The sequence below is a fragment of the Aegilops tauschii genome, chromosome 3, assembly GCF_002575655.3.
Source record: "Aegilops tauschii subsp. strangulata cultivar AL8/78 chromosome 3, Aet v6.0, whole genome shotgun sequence".
NCBI classification, from domain to species: domain Eukaryota; kingdom Viridiplantae; phylum Streptophyta; class Magnoliopsida; order Poales; family Poaceae; genus Aegilops; species Aegilops tauschii.
The window spans coordinates 329,978,185-329,998,953 of record NC_053037.3 but is presented as its reverse complement, the minus strand read 5'-3'; the positions used below and the strand labels follow the sequence as shown (position 1 = coordinate 329,998,953).

Here is a 20,769-nt window from a genome sequence, read left to right as displayed (position 1 = left end):
AGAGTTCAAATCCTAAACTTGCATTGGTGCTTGCTTTTTTCTAGATTTATTCCAGCCCTTCCAATGATGTGCGTTCAGTGGGAGGAGACGTTTCCGTCGACTATGAAGGCGTTTTTAGGCAAAATCATTCATTTTTGAGTTGGAATTTCTTTATTTGCTGTAAATTAGACAACCAAAGTGACTGCTGATGATTCACTTTCATGAGCTTTGGTTCACCGCTAATTGCCCACTTCTGCAAATCATGATGACTCCTTTCATGAGCTTGTATTGGTTAGTCTGGGCTCCGGATATGTGCCCTCACCTGTCTTAACTTTCATCAGACGCAAAGTTTAAGAGTGAAATGACGAATTGGCACAGAGCAATAAGAGAGACCAACTTCGACCGAAGGAAGGTGGCAGTCGAGAACGGCCCCAGCCTTTTTATTTCCTGACTCAACAAAAACAACGTGTTCCCTGGATCTAAGTTCCTAACCAACAGCATACATAAAAACTGCTTAGTACACTACATACTACTAGTCTCAGTGCATATTCAGCCCACTGAGCTCTTAACCAAATTTAGATCCCCGAGTTTTGTCAACTTGCATGGCAACACCTGATAGCTGAGGCAAATTGGTTATGTTTGCCTCGAAGTGGGCTTGAATCTGGAGTCTGAGATCCGCCACACCACCCCAACATGAAAATTTCATAGAGGCTATATCCAGCACCAAACATCAAGTTACCCCTAGTTCTGTCCACATCCATTGCTTCTCCTTGAATTCACTTCAGCAGCCCAGCTCTTGCCAATCTCTGTCTGGAACTTGCCTGCAATAACATGTTTGGAAAGTATATTTAGCAAAAGGAAGCAATTTCAACTTTTTATGGTCTATACGGTTGATCAATCACATTACCAGCAGTAGAGAGAAAGAACTCATCTAGCACTTTTCCATGCTCTGCAATTTTCAAGATGTGCAGAGTCAGCATAAATGCAGAAGAGGAAGATGGCAACATATGCACGCAGGATTGATACACTGCACACTGCTGGAAGCAAAAACAAGTTTGGCCGTATGAATCAAGTAGTTTCCTGTTATTGTCAACAAGGTAGCAACAGATTCCAACTATGTTCTTGCCGAAGCCAGGTATACATGAGTTTCGCTAGACATTACTATTATCAATATCAAAGGATCACAAAGATGCAATAAGAACATGATGATTTAGACGCATATTATTGATAAGGGCAGGTTATTTCAGAATAAGGAACCAATGCACACCGTGCCAGAGTTCGTATATGGGGAAATTATTTAAAATTAGCAAGTGACTCATTCTTTGAATGTAGACAAATCAACTATGGCAGAAGTTAATACCCTTCTCATACTCTAACGCTTGAAGAATCATTTCCACCTGAAACAAAAAAAGTAGCAACAGGTGAAATCAGCTGGACCAAACAGAACATAAAAACAAAACAGAATGTGCATCAGAGTAAACCATAACGATACACATGAACATGTTTGCATGAGATAAAACTTTTGGAGTATTATTATTAATCCGTTAACAAACTTAAATGCTTTCAAGTGCCAGAACTTCGCATGTCTGGAAGGAAACCCAAACTAAAGAAACTTGCATGGCAACAACAAATGATAACCCTGATATATATGATACAAATTAGATGACACGTGTAAAGGAAAGCAGAACCAATATTTATGAACAAAGTATGAAGTTAAGAAAATAATGGCAGGCTTACTTTATCAAAATCCTTTACGAGATTGGCTTCAACAGAGGAGTTGTTTTCGTATTCTTCCCACAGCCCCTTAATTTCCTCAGCTAGAAAACAGTAAATTCAATTATGTTAACATAATGTTATCGAACATTCATTTAAGAACTGAAAATTCTCGTCACAAATGGAGACATACCTGTTGATCCACCACCAAGAACTTCACACATTTCATTTAGAGCTTCTTGTTCACGCCTGCTTTTTTCTGCTTTAGGTATGCCGTCAGATGGAGTGATGTCGCCAACAATAGCTGTTAATAAAATAAGGTATAAGGTATGAATAGTTGAAAAGCACTTGGTTGAAAACTGAAAGATGCTAACAAAAGAGCAGGTGAAGGACAGCACACAGAATCAACAAGTAAATATAGATATGTTTATTGACCTACCTTCAGCAATGTCGTGAACGATAGCTATTTTGATACACCTGTTACAGCAAAATAAATGTTCCTTCAGCAGCAGGTAGAGTAGTAATGAGTAATGAAAATGGCACCTAAAAATGCCACTTTAATATCAATAGTAAAAAGGGGAAACATAGAAAACTTAACCTTTCTCGATTTACAGCAGGTAGGTCATCAGCGATCAAAGCCATCAGGGCCATACGATACATGTGATCAGCAATAGACTCCGGACCCTTGATGCTGTGATTTATCCAGCCTTTCCTTTTAGTGGTCTGTGGTAAGAGCGGAACAAGGAACAACCAAATAAACCTCAGAATAGTGCAATATGATGGATACCATCTCCAGCAGATCCCTAAACACCCCCCCCCCCCCCCCCCCCTTCTAAAAATTCACGTTGGGGCTCCTTCTGTTCAGGCAAAGCCTTTTTTGTGCACCTCCTCCAACAGACTAGTACCTAATAAAACACACCCCTCGTTTGTGTATACACACTAACATGTCAGTGGGCCAATTATTATTTTTCCTACCCACTCCATCAGCGGTGCCCTGCCCCACCTTCCGGTTGTCCATCGCCTTGCACTGCCCTACCTTCGGGATGCTCTGGAGCTCGTGCAACAGCGCTGCAGCTCGAACCAGCTGTGTTGCCACTTGCAGCAACCGAGCTCGGCCCACGCGGAGGGGAGGCAACGTGGGGACGGGGAGCCATGGCAGCACACAAAGTAGCTCCAGCAGCGGGCACGGGACGGCAGCGCACACAGTACAGATAGGTGGTGGCTGTGCAGAGGGGACAGAAGGCGGCGCGCGCTGGAGAAACAGGTGGCAGGGGTGAGGAGGGGATGGTGCAGCGGTGGACGGAGCTCCGGTGGTGGCAGACAGTTGGGGAAGGCAGCGCGCAGCGAGAGGCAGCAATGGCCCTCAGCCCCTAGGGGCTGAAAATTCAGCCCACCAAGAATAAACACAGAAGGATAGAGGGTGGGAGGGGGCATCCCTACATGTAGGAGGTTGGGCCTGGTTTTTAGTTGGCCGCCTAATTTTTTTAGGCATTGGCAGCCATATAGGGGATCTGTTGGAGGAAGAAATAATCGATTATTGAGAGCTTTTATGTAGTGGATAGGTGATCTGCTGGAGAATCTCGCATCATAAGCATGGGGGCATGAAGGCATGAACTGAAGACGGAGTCCATGTTCATGCACTACACATCATATACTTAGACATGTGAGCTGAGCAGCCATAGTGAGACGTCATGAATCACCAATTCACCATACGAATTGATCGTTTCAAAACTTGCATATACGAAGCCCTGTTCGGATCGAGTATAGTTTTTGTGAGCTCCCCGGTATTTAGCTCAAGTTAGCAAAGCTATATCAAAATTATTTACTCCTTTGCCAGGACCTAGGAGTATCACTAGTCTGATGGTACACCACGTAAGGCCAGCAAAGGAAGGAGCAAGCATGGCGTGATTTACCTTGAGGCTATGGCAGAGAGTGAGGAAATCGATGGCCGAGGCGGCGGACGACGCTGCGGAGGACGCCGGCGAGGGCGGAGCGACTGCCGCGGCGTCCACCGGCGCCGGCGGCCGCCTGGGCACGGGCGATCCGCCTGGTCCAGGGCTCCCGGAGACGGCGCGGGCACCACAAGCGAGGCGCCTCGGAGGGAGGATACGCGGCGGCGAGCGGCGGAGGAGGCCGCGCGCGGGAGGGGCGGGTAACCGCGAGCTTACGGCCATAGGAGGGAGCGCGGTCGCTGGGTTGGAGGGGATCAGTGGAAAAGGCGGAGGAATCGGCGGGCGGCGGCGGCTTTGCTTTCCGTCTCCTCTTGTGCCGTCCTTTGCTCGCCCCTCCTGCTTCTGTGGAACAGGGCAGACAGCAGACGTCGAGTCGAATCGGACGCCCACGCTCTCGAACCAACCTTGCCCCTCGTCATCATCCAGCCGTCCGTGTTGTCACTCATACCTACCCCTGGCTCGGTTGCATGCATCGCAAAACATCCACAACAGCTGTGCAGAATTGGAAAAGGCAAGTTGCGTTTTTTTTCATTCTTTTGATTTTGATTTCAAAAACATTTGGTAACCTGCATTAGGTTCAAGCCGGCGCCGCGCGATGCAGTTGTGATTCGTTTGATTGTCTCGAATCGGTCGTTTCTCCATGTCAGGCTTGAGCGATGCAACTCAAGACACGTAGGCGTCGGAGGTTGCACGCGAGGAGCTATGCTCGAGACGTCACGTTACTCCTCAAAATTCCGCCATAACTCCTCTCATCCTTTTCTCATCGCTCACTCTCCTCTCTCTCCACTCTCACATCAATGGCGGCGAGCACAAGATCTGGAGGGCGAGCATCGGAGCAAAGATCTAGATGGTAAGCCCCGGCCTCATCACTTTACCTGCAGGCATTCGTCAATGGCGGTAAGCGCTCTGCTCCCGATGAAATCGATTTATCATGTCCGCATTTGATTTAAGCATCGCACACTAGGCATCCAATCTACCTCTTGGGTTTGATCTGGCTCTAGAGTTAGGCATACTCAATTTGGGATTTGAGCAGTTTGAACGGGATTGCGTAAGATTTTTACCGGGGGAGGGGGGGGGGGGGGGTTGGTAAATCGAGCTTACATCCATTGACATCCATCCCAACAAGCACTACATCCTAGCCACAACGAGCCTCAAGGAGCTGGGAGCGGCGGTGGCCTTGAGGTTGAGGCCTGTAATCGTCGACCTCCAAGGACAGGGTATGGCCGTATGGCTGAGGCGCCGTGATAACCATCTCCACCGTTTTCGCATTGTCAGCTTCCCGAGGCTCGACCAGTTCGTCACTGGCAGCATCCACCATCTCCTCCTCCTCCTCGTCCTCCAGAACGATGGTGGTCAATGCCACCATGACATCCAATTGGTCATGAGGAGCCCTGGCAAGCCTGTACTTGGCCTATCTGGCTCTCTGACTTGGATCGGTCAACTCGACCTCATCCATCGCCTACCGTAGTATGCCCACTGATATAGCGCCTTTGGTTGGGTTAGGATACAACCTCTTTAACTTCATTTTCATCTTCTTCAACAACATAATTTATGCATCTCGTCAATGCTCTTGAATTGAGAACACGCCTCCATGGTCTTCGCGAACTTGGTGTAGTCACCGAGCGAGCACCCAAGGAGGAATGCCCTCCATCCAATGCTGTTAGAGAAGGGGTTGGGGATGGGGGTTCATGGTGATGGATGGAGAGAGAGAGAGAAAGAGAGAGAGTCGTGGAAGAGGAGACGGTAGAAGACAAACACACAGACAGAGAGAGAGGGGGGGGGATAGTTGGAAGAGGTAGTGGAGTGTGGCGGTGAATAAATAGGGGCTTCGAGGTAGGTGGGTGGGATGAATGAATGCTGATAATTTTGTTCAAAAAATTCCGCGTACCTTCAATGATTTTGCTCGTATGCATTTTGTCCCTCCATTGACCTTCATTCATCATGTTCATAATGCAGATCGACCAGGCTGTTCTAGGGAACTCTAAGGGCAAGGAGGTGGTTGTGGCTGACAAGAAGAGCAAGGCTGTGGTGGAGCTCAGCAGCGCCCCCAAGCGGCCGAGAAACTACGACCATTTCCATGAGGACGCCGGCCCAACCCACTTTTGCAAGATCATCCTTGCACCCAGATTGGAGTGCCTGCCCATGTAACTTGAGTTCACCAATCACTTCATCCACGTCCTAGAGGAATTCAAACTGATGACGAACACCGGTTACGCCTGGAGGGTGACGGTCTGGATGATCAACAACAAGCACATGTTTGACAAGGGTTGGGCCCCCTTCACCACTGTTCACCGGATCAAGATCAGGTACCTCGTCACCATCAAGCTGGCGACTCCCAATACCCTGAAGATGATCGTCTTCAACAACGACGATGTCGAGGTGGTGACCAAGTGCAAGAAGCACAAGGAGGCCTTTGCCATGGATGCCTAAAATGTTATCTTTGCACCTAAGACTTTTGCATAGGATGTTTCAGGCTTTGCCGCGACTGTTTTATCGTTTAACTATGCGTTTAAGACTCCGGCTTATGAGTTCATGCTGCCTATTTTATCTATATAACCAAACATGTATTGCATGTAACCAAACATCACACACTTTGCATCTGCCTAGACAAGCCCGCAACCAAACACCACCGTGCGTGTGTTTCTTCGCAGCCAGGCTGGGAAGGATGCAGACAAACACATATGTTAGGGGGCAAAAATCGGTTCAGGTTACCAAACACGCCCAATACAACACAGACGTTTACATGAACACTTAGAAGGAGCCGAGAGCTCATCTGAGGTATGCTCGGTTGGTAAAACAAGTTGCATTCCAAACGGGGAATATGTTCTTTATTCACATTCTGCAATTAAACATATATAAACTGCAATAGTACAGAGTGTCCGCTTCAGACCATGAGACCGTAAGACCACCTGTGACCTGCCCCCCTGTCAGACTCATACTAAACTCCGAGCTTGATCCTAGGGCATGCCAGGCATTAGGGTTCGCACAAGGCATACATACAATGATGAGATGAAGCGGGCATTTACTACATTAGCCATAACCGACGTGATTAGTTAAGGAGAATTACACTAAGATTCTAGATCACCAGGTGACGCCGTCAGACCAGACCGTCAGGGGCCTCGGTACTGACGGAAGCAGGCGAAGCACCCCTGCGACTGGTCTATCGGGATCATGCCGCCGCCCTTGGACGTGTCGATGGCCTCTATCATGGCCACCACCTCGGCCATCTCAGGCCGCTTGTCGGGGTTCGCGTCCCAGCACCGTTTCATCACGTTCGCCAAAGCGCTCGGACAGCACCGCGGTATCTCCGGCCTCAGGTTCTGCACACCAACGATGCTTTTTGTATTATGTTATGTTTTCAGTGGTTCAGAAGGCGTCAGAAACAAGAGCCTGGCAACGCCACAAGGGAAGGAAACATTTTTGACCTGGCGGACAACGGCAGAAGTTACTTCTGAGAAGCTGAGGTCAGGATATGGCATGTCGCAGCAGTATATCTCCCATAAGCAGATCCCAAAGCTATAAACATCGCATTTCCTGTTGTAAGGATGACCATTCAGGACCTGCACATAGATAGATGCCGGCATTTATAAGCCAACATGATGCCACTAGCACGCTCCCTCCGTCCCCGTATTAGCAGTCGCTCAAACAGATGTATCATTGAAATACATTTAGATACATCCATTTCAGCGAAAACTAATATCGGAGGAGGTAGTACTACCCATTGCTCCAAAAGCGAAACAAGGAAATGCAACACGGCCCAACTTAAAAATATTTTGATACTTTGGTCTAATAAATACGGTAATATCTCCAGATGGTTAGTACCTCAGGTGCCATGTAACCAAGTGTGCCTGTTTCACCCGTCATGTCGCTAGGGTTTGAAGCCTCGACTCGAGCAACCCCAAAATCAGCAATTTTCACGGTTCTTGTTTTGTCGAGAAGCATATTTTCAGTCTTCACATCACGATGCACTATCTTCTCTGAGTGAAGATAGCTTAATCTATTCAAACATAAAGGTAGCAATGAGATCTTCCCAAACTGAAGGGACATAATGGAAGAACTTCGCAGAAAACGACCAAGAAGAACAAAACCAAACAATTACTTACCCCCTGGCAAGGTCAAGGGCTAGTTGGACCACAACTTTAAAGGCTAGCTTCCTTCTCCTATTTTTTATCAGGAAATTTTTCAGTGCACCACCAGCAAGGTACTCAACAACAACGCAGCAAATATTACTCGGCATGCCAAGATGCCCATGTTCTGTCTGTACATTTAGATCTCTTGCACCCATTATAGCCCCAATAAACTGTCAGTTCAAGTTCAACATATTGTTAGGACAGCCAGTTGACAAGTATAATAAATCTACACTCGCAAAGTGAATATATAAAAGTCTCTATAACACCTCTTTATAATCCACAATGAGATGGATATATTGCAAATTTGGAGCCTCCTATAGTTTTTTTTAATATAGAATGCTTACCATATTTCCATGGTATCATATGCTACACACCAAAATAGGAGCACATCAAACCCTAAACCAAAATTTTCACTACTGTTGAGAAAGTCAATTAATATTCGGATTATACAAAGGTTCTAATGTTCTGTGTAGGGTCAAGAAGAGAAAAATTATGGAACTTCTTTTACGGGAATAATGATGTCATGAAGAGAAAAGCATGTAAACTTTGATAATGATGTCATGCCTTGAATAAATTATGGAACTTCTTTTACGGGAATTATATGACAACTAAGAGCATAAAATAGCTAGCAATAGTCAACTACTTATCATTATGATGACGCATATCTAGCTAGCCATGGGAACATAAGCCCATCACCAAAAAAAGGGAACATAAGCGACGCCAAAGGGATAACTGGCCACATAATTCAGCATATTGCTGTAGTATGTGGATCGTGCATGTTAAAACAAGGTTGCCCATGTGGTTATGCTGGATCATATTGAAGAACACTTTCAGCATGTGACCTTGCAGTCATTGTTTTATGAAACAAACATGGATGCAAATTGATTTGATGTGAACTTTATCAGCAAAATTTACCTATGAAATTTGAAAGGGCGGGAAGAGGACTTCTTCAGCCAAAGCCTACCTTCGTAACATTTGGATGATCAAGCTTATGCCACACAGCGACCTCTTGTGCAAATGCTGATCTTAGTGCGGTAATTTCTTGTTCTGATCTATGACCATCCTCCCCCCAGTCAAGCAACTTCACTGGAACACAGAGTTAAATAGTTATTTTCAAAATGAAAGTTGCAGTAGTAAGTTTAGTTTTGCACATATTGAGACATGGCAGGCAATGTGTACTGCTATACTAGCGAAATTCAAATCTCAAATAGTAGATTAGCAGTTGCTAAGGACCAAAGGTGACGCATTATTCATGAACAAAATGCGGTCAGTGCATTGAGAAGAGTATTGGCTGTCATGCTGAACAGCAACTCTTTACAGAAAATTTAAAAAAAATCTTTAAAGAGTATATCAATACCAGCTACAGCTTCATGTGTGGTGTGGAAAACCAAATCAAAGAGATTCCACTTTAAGTGCTTAACATGCAAATGAAAGACAATGGCAGATTCAAATGTCTGAGCCAGCCATGGAATGTGATAACTGACAAATTATTCACTGGTTTCAGCAAAAATAAACTTAAAATGCAGTAGAAAAAGGGCAAAACGAGCAAGTCAATAACTTCAATGAGTTAGTAAATGCATTTTATGAAGCTAAATGAGGATTTTATTGTTTTTGCAACAGACTGAACTGAATGTCCTGGTGGCACAATGCAGTAGGTGATAAAGTTGTGGACAGGCAAGCATTTTGCATTTGCTTCGTCCCGTGTCATGTGATTATGCCTGGTGAGAGAGTGCAAAACCAGACGTTCTGGCTCAGATGCTTCTCAATTCCTGGTCCCTGGAAAGTACCAGGTCCGTTGCAAGTTGCAACCTTTTTGCCTAAAGGACCAGCTGTTCTGATTTGTTATCTCCAACTTCCAGGGGCTCATCATAAGGCTAACACATGAATCATGCCTACTAAAACTTTAAGTTGGTTGGTTCGAATCACATGAGGAAGGTTACACAGAAAAGGCGGACTTAGCAACCCCAAGTCACGGAACACACCGTGGAATCCAGGAAAGCAGAGGCATCAACTTTAGCAATTTGCTGACAAGGAAACGCACTGGTGACATGACCGGCGAAAATAACTCGGAAAAGTAAATGGCATTGCCGTCGATCGATCAACTCATTCTGCATTCTGCATCCTAGGCCAAAAAAATCGAGTACGGAGAAGAAAATAAAGAAGCAATGTTTACCAGGAACTTGCAAAACGAATGATGGATCAGAAACAACAAGTATCTAACGCGGCCAACACTAAGTGGCACTGTAATTTCATCGAGCAGCTTACGGGCACTGAAATTGGCAAGTAGTGTACGCGCAAATGTGAAGTTGAGATGGTACGATACCGGCAACGTCCTGACCGTCATAGACGCCGCGGTGGACGGTGCCGAAGGTGCCGCGGGCAATGACGCCTTTGATGACGAGCTTGGCGGGGTCAACCTCCCAGTCCTCGCGGCGCCGGCGCTGCTGCGGCGCTGGCTGCGGCTCCCCCAGCCTCGCGGACCCGCCTCGGCGGCTCCCTGGCTGCGCCGGGGCCGCGTCCCGCTCCTGGCGGCTGAGGTGGCGCTCCAGTTGCTCGTCGAGGCTCTTGAGGTCGATCTGGTCCGCCCGCACGAACCCCGCGTCCCCGCTCCCGCCGCCGCCTGCGCCTGGAAGCCTCATGCTTGGAGCACGCCCGAGGAGTCGGGCACGCGGCGAGGTTGCGGCGATCGTATGGGTGGGCGTGGAAGGCGTCTGGTGGTACGGATGCCGCGGCGAGGAGCAGTCTGTGGACTATGGTGGCTGTGCTATAGACTAGGTGATGGCGAGGCAGAGGTGGCTCGTATTCCTGCGCGAGGCTCCATGTGAGCGCATGGAAGTAGGCAGGCACGGGGGAAGTGACCAGCAGCGAGTGAGGAGGAGAGGACTCGTGTCGTGGAACCCACCTGAAGTCCTTGGGGCATGTACTCCCTCCGTAAGAAAATATAAAAGCATTTATTATTAAAGTAGTGATCTAAACATTCTTATATTTCTTTACAGAGGAGTATTTTTTTAGTGAAAGCCTTCATGAAAAAACTTTCTTCAAAGATACTAGTTTCCCCTCTTCCTCCTTGGCCGATTGCGCGGGTGGCTCCGGAGGTAAAACCCTAGCCCCGAGCGCCTTCTCTCTATGAATCCCTGTCCGGCGCAAAACATGATGCAAAATGGACGAATCAAAGTGAGATGAGAATGTATTTGAGACTTGACTAGCAATGTGCCTGTGCGTTGCAACGGATCCAAAGTAGAATAGTACTTGTTCACAAACTTGAAAGAAAACACTCTTGTTTTGATATACATATATACCACTAAAAATATATTACTTTTCACTCAAAATATATTTCTCAGGCTGTTTTGATGAGGTGAGGGAGGGATGCGGTTGCATATAAGATAATAAGGGGTTTTCTGCAAATTGGAGCGGAGAAGTGAGCTATTGTTGCAAAAATGCCAAAGTAGAATAGTACTTGTTCACAAACTTGAAAGAAAACACTCTTGTTTTGATATACATATATACCACTAAAAATATATTACTTTTCACTCAAAATATATTTCTCAGGCTGTTTTGATGAGGTGAGGGAGGGATGCGGTTGCATATAAGATAATAAGGGGTTTTCTGCAAATTGGAGCGGAGAAGTGAGCTATTGTTGCAAAAATGCCACAACTTACCACACAGCCGTTAGATGCAGATCTAATGGTCAGAAATGGCAGACACATCATCATCACCAACTGAGTCTTTTATAGGGTAGAGATAAGGGTTTACACTCAATCGTGACTCAAGGCATATTTGTCTGTCAAAACCCTCTGGATACCCCGTGCCCACAGGCTCGTGCACACGGGCCCCCATGCCCACGGACTCTCTAGTGCGCACGGGACCCCGTGCACACGAGCACTTTAGCCCGTGCACACGGGGTGTGCAGTTCTTAGCCCCTAAAAGGTGGGGCGGGGGGGGGGGGTAGGATTCATTCCCACTCAATTGCTCCCCCTCACCCCTGGACGCCTCAAGAGTCGCCATCATCGCCTCTAGCCTCTTCGGTGCCTTCTCGCGCCATGGAGCCTTACCCATCCGTGGATTTCTTCGAAGATGGGCTCCTCCTCCGGTACTGAACCCATCTTCTCCACCCTCCTTTGTTTTCCTCCATGGATGGTTTCTTTGAGTTATAGACTTTCCTAGTTTACTAGATCATGTCTCGCCATTCTATCAGGATTAAGAGTAAAACTGCGTAGAACATTTTGCAGGGGTCCTCTAGCCACACCCACTCCCATATTTTGATCTGGAAGTGGTTTCCACTGGACGATGATGACCCACAAGTATAGGGGATCAATTGTAGCTCTTTTCGATAAGTAAGAGTGTCGAACCCAACGAGGAGCAGAAGAAAATGACAAGTAGTTTTCAGTAAGGTAGTGTCTGCAAGTGCTGAAATTGTAAGTAGCGAAGTAGTTTGATAGTAAGATAATTTGTAACGAGCAAGTAACGATAATAGTAACAAAAGTGCGGCAAGGTAGCCCAATCCTTTTGAGGCAAAGGACAGGCCAAAACGGTCTCTTATGATAAGCAAAGCATTCTTGAGGGTACACGGAAATTTCATCTAGTCTCTTTCATCATGTTGGTTTGATTTGTGTTCGCTACTTTTTTGATATGTGGGTGGACCGGTGCTTGGGTGTTGTTCTTACTTGAACAAACCTCCTACTTATGATTAACCCTCCCGCAAACATCCGCAACTACGAGAAAAGTATTAAGAATAAATTCTAACCATATCATTAAACTTTTGGATCCACTCGGTCCCTTATGGAATAGCGCATAAACTGGGGTTTAAGTTTCTATCACTCTCGTAACCCACCATCTAATTGCTACTCCACAATGCATTCCCTTAGGCCCAAATATGGTGAAGTGTCATGTAGTCGACGTTCACATGACACCACTAAGGGAATCACAACATACATACTATCAAAATATCGAACACATATCAAATTCACATGATTACTTGCAACATGATTTCTCCCGTGACCTCAAGAACAAAAGTAACTACTCACAAATGATAAACATGCTCATGATCAGAGGAATATTAAATAGTATATTGGATCTGAACATATAATCTTCCACCAAATAAACCATATAGTAATCAACTACAAGATGTAATCAACACTACTAGTCACCCACAAGCACCAATCTATAGTTCCGGTAACAAGATTGAACACAAGAGATGAACTAGGGTTTGAGATGAGATGGTGTTGTTGAAGATGTTGATGAGATTGTCCTCCCCAAGATGGGAGAGTTGTTGGTGATGATGAGGACGATGATTTCCCCCTACGGGAGGGAAGTTCCCCCCGACGGAATCGCTCCGCCGGAGGGCAAAAGTGCTCCTGCCCAAGTTCCGCCTCGAGGCGGCGGCGCTTCGTCCCGAAAGTCCTCTCTTTATTTTTTTCTAGGTCAAAATGACCTATATACCAGAAGATGGGCACCGGAGGTGGGCCGAGGAGGGCACAACCCACCAGGGCGCACCTGGGGGCCCTGGCGCGCCCAGGTGGGTTGTGCCCACCTGATGGGCCCCTCTGGTAGTTATTTGCTCCAATAATTCTAATATATTCCATCAAAATTCTCCGTGAAGTTTCAGCTCATTTGGAGTTGTGCGGAATAGGTAGCCTGACGTAGCTTTTTCAGGTCCAGATTTCCAGCTGTCGGAATTCTCCCTCTTGGTGTGTACCTTGCAAATTATGAGAGAAAAGGCATTAGAATTACTCCAAAAAACATTATTATGGATAAAAACATTATGAATAACAGTAAGAAAACATGATGCAAAATGGACGTATCAACTCCCCCAAGCTTAGACCTCGCTTGTCCTCAAGCGAAAACCGAAATCGAAAAACATGTCCACATGCTTTGAGAGAGAGGTGTCGATAAAAACAAAATACGGACATAGAAGCATCATGTTGATTATTATAACATAAACAAAATTAAACATATGACTTTTATCATATACTTCTCATGAATAAGTAATAGTTCATCACACAATCGAAGTATAAAGCAAAAACTCTATTAGAAACCAACAAACTATGTTCTCAGTCAACTTTGCAACTATAATTCATCATCTTTTCAGGAAGGGTCATGTATCGGAGCCTTTAGACAAGTTCACATACTCAACCATCATATAGTCTTCTATGATTGCTAACACTCACCTCGTACCCATGAGCAAAATGTTTCAACCGGACACATAGAAAGATAGGGGCTTATAATTTCGCCTCCCGACATATTCACTTCAAGGGTGATGTCAACAATAATAACTCATGCTATCTATATTCAACTGGACATATGTGCCTAGATCTTTCCTCACCACATGATGCTTGCCAAAGGAGAAAAATAAAAGGAATAGAAGGAAAACTTTGACTCTTTGCATAAAAGTAAATACATAAAATAAAAGATAGGCACTTCGCAGAGGGAAGCAGAGGTTGCCATGCGCATATTTGTTTGTATGCTCAATCCCTTAGTGCAAAATAACGTCACCGTGTATTGCCCCTTAAGATGTCAACCTTTATTATGCAGTCTGTCGCTTTTATTCTTTGCCATCCAAGTTCGTACAACGCTCAATTTTCTCTTACACTAAATGATCTCACACTTTTAGAAGCAATTTTTATTGCCTTTTTGCACCGATGACAACTTACTTGAGGGATCTTGCTCAATCCCTAGGTAGGTATGGTGGACACTTGAAAATAAGATTTGGGTTTAAGGGTTTTTGGATGCACAAGTAGTATCTCTACTTAGTGCGGAATTTTTGGCTAGCAAAGATAGGGGGCAAACATCACATGTTAAAGGATCTATGACAATATGACTTCTATGTGAATATAAACAAACATAAACCATTAAGTTGTCTTCCTTGTCCAATGTCAAAAAATTTGGCATATAATATTTTTATGAGGGCTCACAATCACAAAAGATTTCTAGGATAGTATATTTATATGTGAATCTTCTCTTCCATTATTAATTCTTTCATGAGTTGCATCATTGACTAATGCTATGTTTGTCAACCTCTAATAAAAATTTTCTACTTATACCTTTCCTTATGTGGTGCCATCACCTACCATAGGATTAGTATATAATCTTATTGATTTATTTCCTTTCTCTTATTTATTTCCTTTCTCTTTTTCTTTCTTTATTTCTTTTCTTTTATTTGCAACATGAAGGTAAAGAAAGCAAAAACTCACACTAAACTTTATTATATAACTTGCACACGATTACAAGGATAAATCACTAAGTAAACTCTCAAAGAAGAAAGGATCGAACTAAACTTTTATTCATCTAAATAAAAAGATCGAACTAAAATAAGTAAAAGTAATAAGATAGTGAGATGATGAAAGTGCGTTATATCGACTAGAGGGGGGGGATGAATAGGCGATTTTTATGAATTCTTCACTGAGGAATTTGCGGGTGAGGAAATTCCTTAGCGAAGAACTACTTGCAGCAGAATAAGTACTCAGATGTAAACATAACAGAACATAGGCATGGTCATCATGATGAAATGAAGACAAGCACAGAGTACAGAAAGCGTAAACATAGGATAAAACAGGATGAAGACAAACAGACTGAAGAAATTGAACTGAGGAAATTGAGAAAGTCTTCAGTCAAAGTCTTCAAACAGATATGAACAAGCACACAACACAGTTATGAGGAAATGAAAGAGTTGAGGAAATAGAACCAGTAGGCTTGGTGAAGACAATGATTTGGTAGACCAGTTCCAACTGTTGTCTCAGTTGTACATCTGGTTGGAGCGGCTAGGTATTTAAACCTGAGGACACACAGTCCCGGACACACAGTCCTCACTGTATTCTCCTTGAGCTAAGGTCACACAGACCTCGCTCAATCACTCGTGGTAAGTCTTCAGGTGACTTCCGAACCTTCACAAACTCAGTCACTCGACGATCGGATGCTCTAGACCATGACGCCTAATCGTCTGGAAGAAGCACAGTCTTCAAAGGTAACAAGCGTCGGATCCACGCAGGATCAATCTCTTCAGTGATGCTCAATCACTTTGGGTTTGTAGGTGTTTGGGTTTGGGTTTTTCCTCAGTCGATCATTTTCGCTCAAAGTCCTTGGAGGATGGGATGCTCTCAAATGACAAGTGTCAGTTTTTCTCGGAGTAGCCAACCAGCTAGTGGTTGTAGGGGGCGGCTATTTATAGTCTAGGGAGCAGCCCGACATGATAAGACATAAATGCCCTTCAGTGATATGACCATTAGGTGGGTAGATATTTTGGGACAGCTGGCGCATAGCACAACAACGGTCGGAAATTTGAGTATCAAATTCCTCAGGGCTATCATGTTCCTCACTGTGTAGGCAATCCGCACTGGCGAATTCCTAACTCCTCAGTCAGAACAAATTCCTCAGAGACCAGAAGAACTTTGTCTCTGTCACTGAAGAATATGACTGAACTGTATGAGATTTCCAATGGCTTCACTCGAAGGGATTGGTAGGTGTAGGATTTTGAGTTGAGCATCACTTGGAAATTTTTCCTTAGTATTTCCTCGACCCCCTTTAACAGTACGGTGTTTCCTATGACTCAAGAAAGAGAAAATGAAACTACAAAAACAAAAGTCTTCACGCTTCATGTTCCTCAAATGAATACCAAGTCTTCAAGGTCACACAAATTTCTTCACTTTCAAAGTCTTCAGAAAGTCTTCAGAAATCCAAAGTCTTCAGTCGAAGAACTTCATTTTTAGGGGTCGACTTTCTCTGTAAATATCAAACTCCTCATAGACTTATAGACCTATGTACACTCACAAACGTATCAGTCTCTTAACCTATAATTCTTCAATACACCAAAATCACTAAGGGGCACTAGATGCACTTACAATCTCCCCCTTTTTGGTGATTGATGACAATATAGGTTAAATTTTCAACGGGGATAAACATATGAAGTGTAAATACTGATATTGAGGAATTTGATTGCAAGATATAGAAGAACTCCCCCTGAAGATGTGCATAGTGAGGAATTTGCTTCTGAAGCAATGCACACTTGAAGAGTTGAATCATGGAGACCTCCCCCTATATCTTGTAATTCATACACGCATTTGACATATAATATGAAGAATTTGAAATGCATGTTGAAATATGGTGACTGATGTAATTCAGCATGCGTGCAATAACATTAACGAGGAATAAGCGTGTAGAAGAAACAGCAAAAGTATCAGGCCACCATAGAGTTAAGTTTACAACTCGATCCAGCAAAGTCATCAGAAGAATGAGAGTTGTAACTTAAGAAAAAAAAAACGCCCATATAAGATAGACCCGCTTGAAGACCAACTCAAATTTCTCCCCCTTTGTCATCGAATGACCAAAAGGATCAAAAATGAGGACTAACGCCCCTGAAGAATATCAAGTTGATGAAGGAGCGCCAGCGTTGTTGGGGTCGTTTGTTGATGTAGGGCCTGCCGCAGTGTCGTCCAAGTCTTCATGCTCATCGGTGTCGCGCGATGAAGAATAGGAGCTGGCCACCAAGGAAGGAACCTTGACCTTCTTGTATTTCTTCGGTGGAGGTGCAGACCAGTCAAAATCCTCCTTGAGACCCATGTTCTTCAGATCTTCTTCGCTATAAATGTGAGACAGAACAGCCCAGGTGCGGTTGAGGGTTTCATGAAGGTAGTAATGGTTTTTCTTCACTGCATTATGTGTAGCAGTCATGTTGTGAAGAATTGAACCAAACTGACGCTTGACCCATTTGTGATTGCGATCAACCTTCTGGTGAAGACTTAGCAGAAGCTCACGGTCAGTCATCACACGAGGAGCAGTAGCTTGAGGATTTGGCTTGGAGGCATGGGCAGCAGAATCATGAGTGGCAGAGTCATCATTGGTGGAATAGGATGCGGCCTTGCGAAATTGACCATCCAATGGACGAATGCCTTCATCTATAATAGCTGGTGCCTTGCCCTTTTCATCAGCTGAGGAATAGGTCCGCTTGAGGACTTCAATCGGGGGCAAGTAGTTGAGATGATTCTAAAAATCAGCCTTGTAGTTGAGTGAAGACCTTGTCCTGAGGAATCTCATAATCCAAGGTGCATAAGGCTTCAGCTCAAATGGAGAGAGTGCAACATTTGCCAGAGTCCTCATGAAGAAATCGTGATAATTGACAGGAATGCCATGAATGATGTTGAATACCAGATTCTTCATGATGCCAACAATTTCCTCATCGGATGAGTCGTGGCCTTTGATTGGACTCATAGTCTTCGTCAGAATGCGATAGACTGTCCTTGGTACATACTGCAATTCCTTCACAAGGAATTTTGTCCTTGAGGCTTGACCAGGTTTCAATGGCTTCATCAGCACTTGCATATAGTGATCTGTAAGCTCAGGCTCTTGGTACATGCAACGAGCTCCTTCAGGTGGAGGACTGATGGGCAAGGCGTGAAGTAATTCAGAGGCCGGTGCTTTGTAGTGAGTGTTTTCAGTCATCCAGTCCAAAACCCAGGATTTCACATCGTCAGCATCTCCTGTGATGTGCAATGTTGCATAGAATTGAAGAATGAGTTCTTCATTCCAATCAACTTTGTCTGTGCAGAAGTTGAGGAGGCCTGTGTCATGAAGCACACTGAGGACAGGTGTGAAGCATGGCAGTGATTCCATGTCCACATGAGGAATATGCTCATGGTCGAAGACTTTGTCCTTGTTGAAGAGTACTGAGGAATAGAAGTTGGCCTGGCTGGCGGTCCAGAGGCGCTTCCTTCTAAGACGAGCAGAATCATAGGGATTGTAGTCAGTGAAGAACACGTGCTCACCGAAGAAATCATCAGCCTTGAATTTCTGCTTCTTTGAGAATGGATCCTTTGGTTTGGGCTGAGGAGTGTCAGTAAATTGCATTATCACCTCAGGAATTGCAATCTCAGGTTCTTCAGGCTGAGGAATTCCAGCTTCTACTCCAGTAACAGCCTGGGTCTTCAATTCTTCATTTACATTTTCTTCAGCACTAGTGCCTGGAATTTCTTCATGGACAGACGGTGTGGCATGTGGTTCATCAGATCCCATTTGAACTGTAGTTGCTGGGGACTGAGGAATTTATTGCAATGGTGTGAAGAGTGGAGAGTTGGGGTGCTGACTTTCCCAAAAGTCATCATTTAGCATGGGTGTGGTACAACCAACATCCACATCTTCATCTTCTATTTCTTCAACGCCGGCCTCTTCAGCAGTAAACTGAGGCATAGGCGAGGAAACAATAGGAGTTGAAGGTATTTCATCCCCTTCAATTTCTTCATCCATCTGCTCTGACGAAGCAGCAGAAGGATTTTCTTCATCAGATCCGCTAGGGATCACATATTCTTCATCAAAAGGAACTAGTGCCTTTGATGGTAAGGTAGTGAGAGGAACGACATCAATTGGGTTCTTGAGTGAGCTTGTCAGTGTCTTCATCTTCTTCGGAGCTGAAGAATCTGATGAAGTAGATGCCTTCCTTTTCTTCACAGCTGCACGCTCTGCAACCTTGGTCTTCTTTACATCTGATGCAGATGGAAGAATTGGAGTTGGTGTAGGCGCAGGAGGAGCAGAGGAATGTGGTTGATTTTCTTCAGGCACAACTAATGCAGTTGCCCTGACTTCTTCATTTTCTTCAGGCGCACCACTAGTGGATGCCCTGGCAATTTCATCAGCGGTTGGAATGCAGTCATCAGCCCCGGAACTCACATTTTCTTCAGCAGCCTGAATGTCATCAACGGTGCTGGCATGTTCTTCAGTCGGCTGAGCAGATGCTTCAGCCTGAGGAATTTCTTGTTGCGTTGGAGCTGCAACATTGGAAGTGAATTTCTCAGTCAGTTTTACAAACCTGACCTTGGCTCCTTGCCAATCAGCATAGTAAGCATTGAAATCATCGCTGAGGACTTTGATTTCAGACTGAATCTTAACAAGTTCGTCTGTTGTCATAGAGACAACGTTGTTCTTCAGGAATTTCTCCTTCCTGTACCGCGCTTTCTTGATCTGCCTGGCCTTCTCAAATTTCCATTTCTCTTCTTGGATGAAGGCAGTCAGCATATGACTTTGGCCAGGAGTCAACTTGAAATCAGGCATAGGAGTGTTTGGGTCCTTGTGTCAGAGATCAATGTAGTCGAGGATCAACTTTGGATCCAAAAGCAGAGGCACATTTGTGCCCTTGGCTCTAGCGGCCCTGACTTGCCTATCTCTGATGATTTCAACAAGTTCCTCATCATCAGCTTCGTCTTCATCAGACGGCACTTGGAAGGCGACCTGCTTCTTGTGAGGACTTGGGCGAGAACCTCGTCCAGCAGTGGTCTTTGTCTTCAGCAGAGAGGGTCCCGTTGAAGAATTTGGTGCAGCTGAGGAACTAGCAGAAGCTCCTGAGGCAATAGAGATGCCTGTCGTCCTTTGGCACGTGGCGAGATGCACAGGTGCTGAGGATTTGGTCGGAGCAGCTGAGGACTTTGGAGGAGGAGCTGAGGACTTTGGAGCGGGAGCAGCATGAGGAGTTGGCCGTGAGGGCTTTGAGGATTCTGGCCATGAGGGCATTGAAGGTGAAGCACTTGGCTTATGTGCAGGCTTCTTTGCCATGGATTTCTTCGGCTTGCTAGCAGAGGCAGCAGCAGCAGCAGAGTCCTCGTTGAATTTCCTCACTGCTTCTCTGGCTTGTCTAGCCAGCTTGGCTTGGCGCTTGGCCCATTCTTCAGGATAGTCCTCACCACGCTTGAGGCTGGTGGGATCAGCTATTTGGCCAGGTGCCAATGGAGGTCTTGGGCATGGAGGATTGAGCGCGAATTTCTTCATGTATTTGGGAGTAACATATCTGTACTCCCTCCACTCTCTTGCCCATCTCCTTTCTATCCTCTGGATGCGCACCTTGCGCTGATTTTTGTCCTCTTTTCCAAACTTGTCCTCATCAGGAGTGCAGTAATCCTTGTATATGTCATCAGGGATTTCAAAAGCAGTATTAACCTCATGCCTCTTTCCTCCCTTCTGTGGCTTATTTCCATCAGCCATTTTCTTCAGATGATGAATTTGAACAATGGAATTCTCTG

General features: G+C 45.1%; 2 protein-coding genes across 3 annotated transcripts; both read right to left on the bottom strand.

The window, feature by feature from the left end:
- Nucleotides 1–376: 376 nt before the first annotated feature.
- Nucleotides 377–4,052, bottom strand: LOC109740133 (uncharacterized). Its single transcript, XM_020299166.4, has 8 exons — nt 3,606–4,052; nt 2,291–2,415; nt 2,132–2,169; nt 1,886–1,996; nt 1,717–1,796; nt 1,340–1,376; nt 887–928; nt 377–800 (listed from the first exon to the last, which is right to left on the bottom strand). Exons 1-8 carry the CDS (start codon nt 3,864–3,866, stop codon nt 721–723), a joined length of 774 nt encoding a protein of 257 aa, XP_020154755.1. The 5' UTR covers nt 3,867–4,052; the 3' UTR covers nt 377–720.
- Nucleotides 4,053–6,450: 2,398 nt separating this feature from the next.
- Nucleotides 6,451–10,687, bottom strand: LOC109740140 (serine/threonine-protein kinase 52). Of its 2 annotated transcripts, none has more exons than XM_020299178.4 (6): nt 10,098–10,687; nt 8,739–8,860; nt 7,748–7,944; nt 7,467–7,641; nt 7,070–7,204; nt 6,451–6,964 (listed from the first exon to the last, which is right to left on the bottom strand). In XM_020299178.4, the coding sequence occupies exons 1-6, from the start codon at nt 10,411–10,413 to the stop codon at nt 6,755–6,757; spliced, it is 1,155 nt and encodes a 384-aa protein (XP_020154767.1). In that variant the 5' UTR covers nt 10,414–10,687; the 3' UTR covers nt 6,451–6,754. The 2 variants fall into 2 exon arrangements, with proteins under 2 accessions (XP_020154767.1, XP_020154768.1); XM_020299179.4 differs by having other exon boundaries at nt 10,113–10,685.
- Between the last annotated feature and the right edge of the window lie 10,082 nt (nt 10,688–20,769).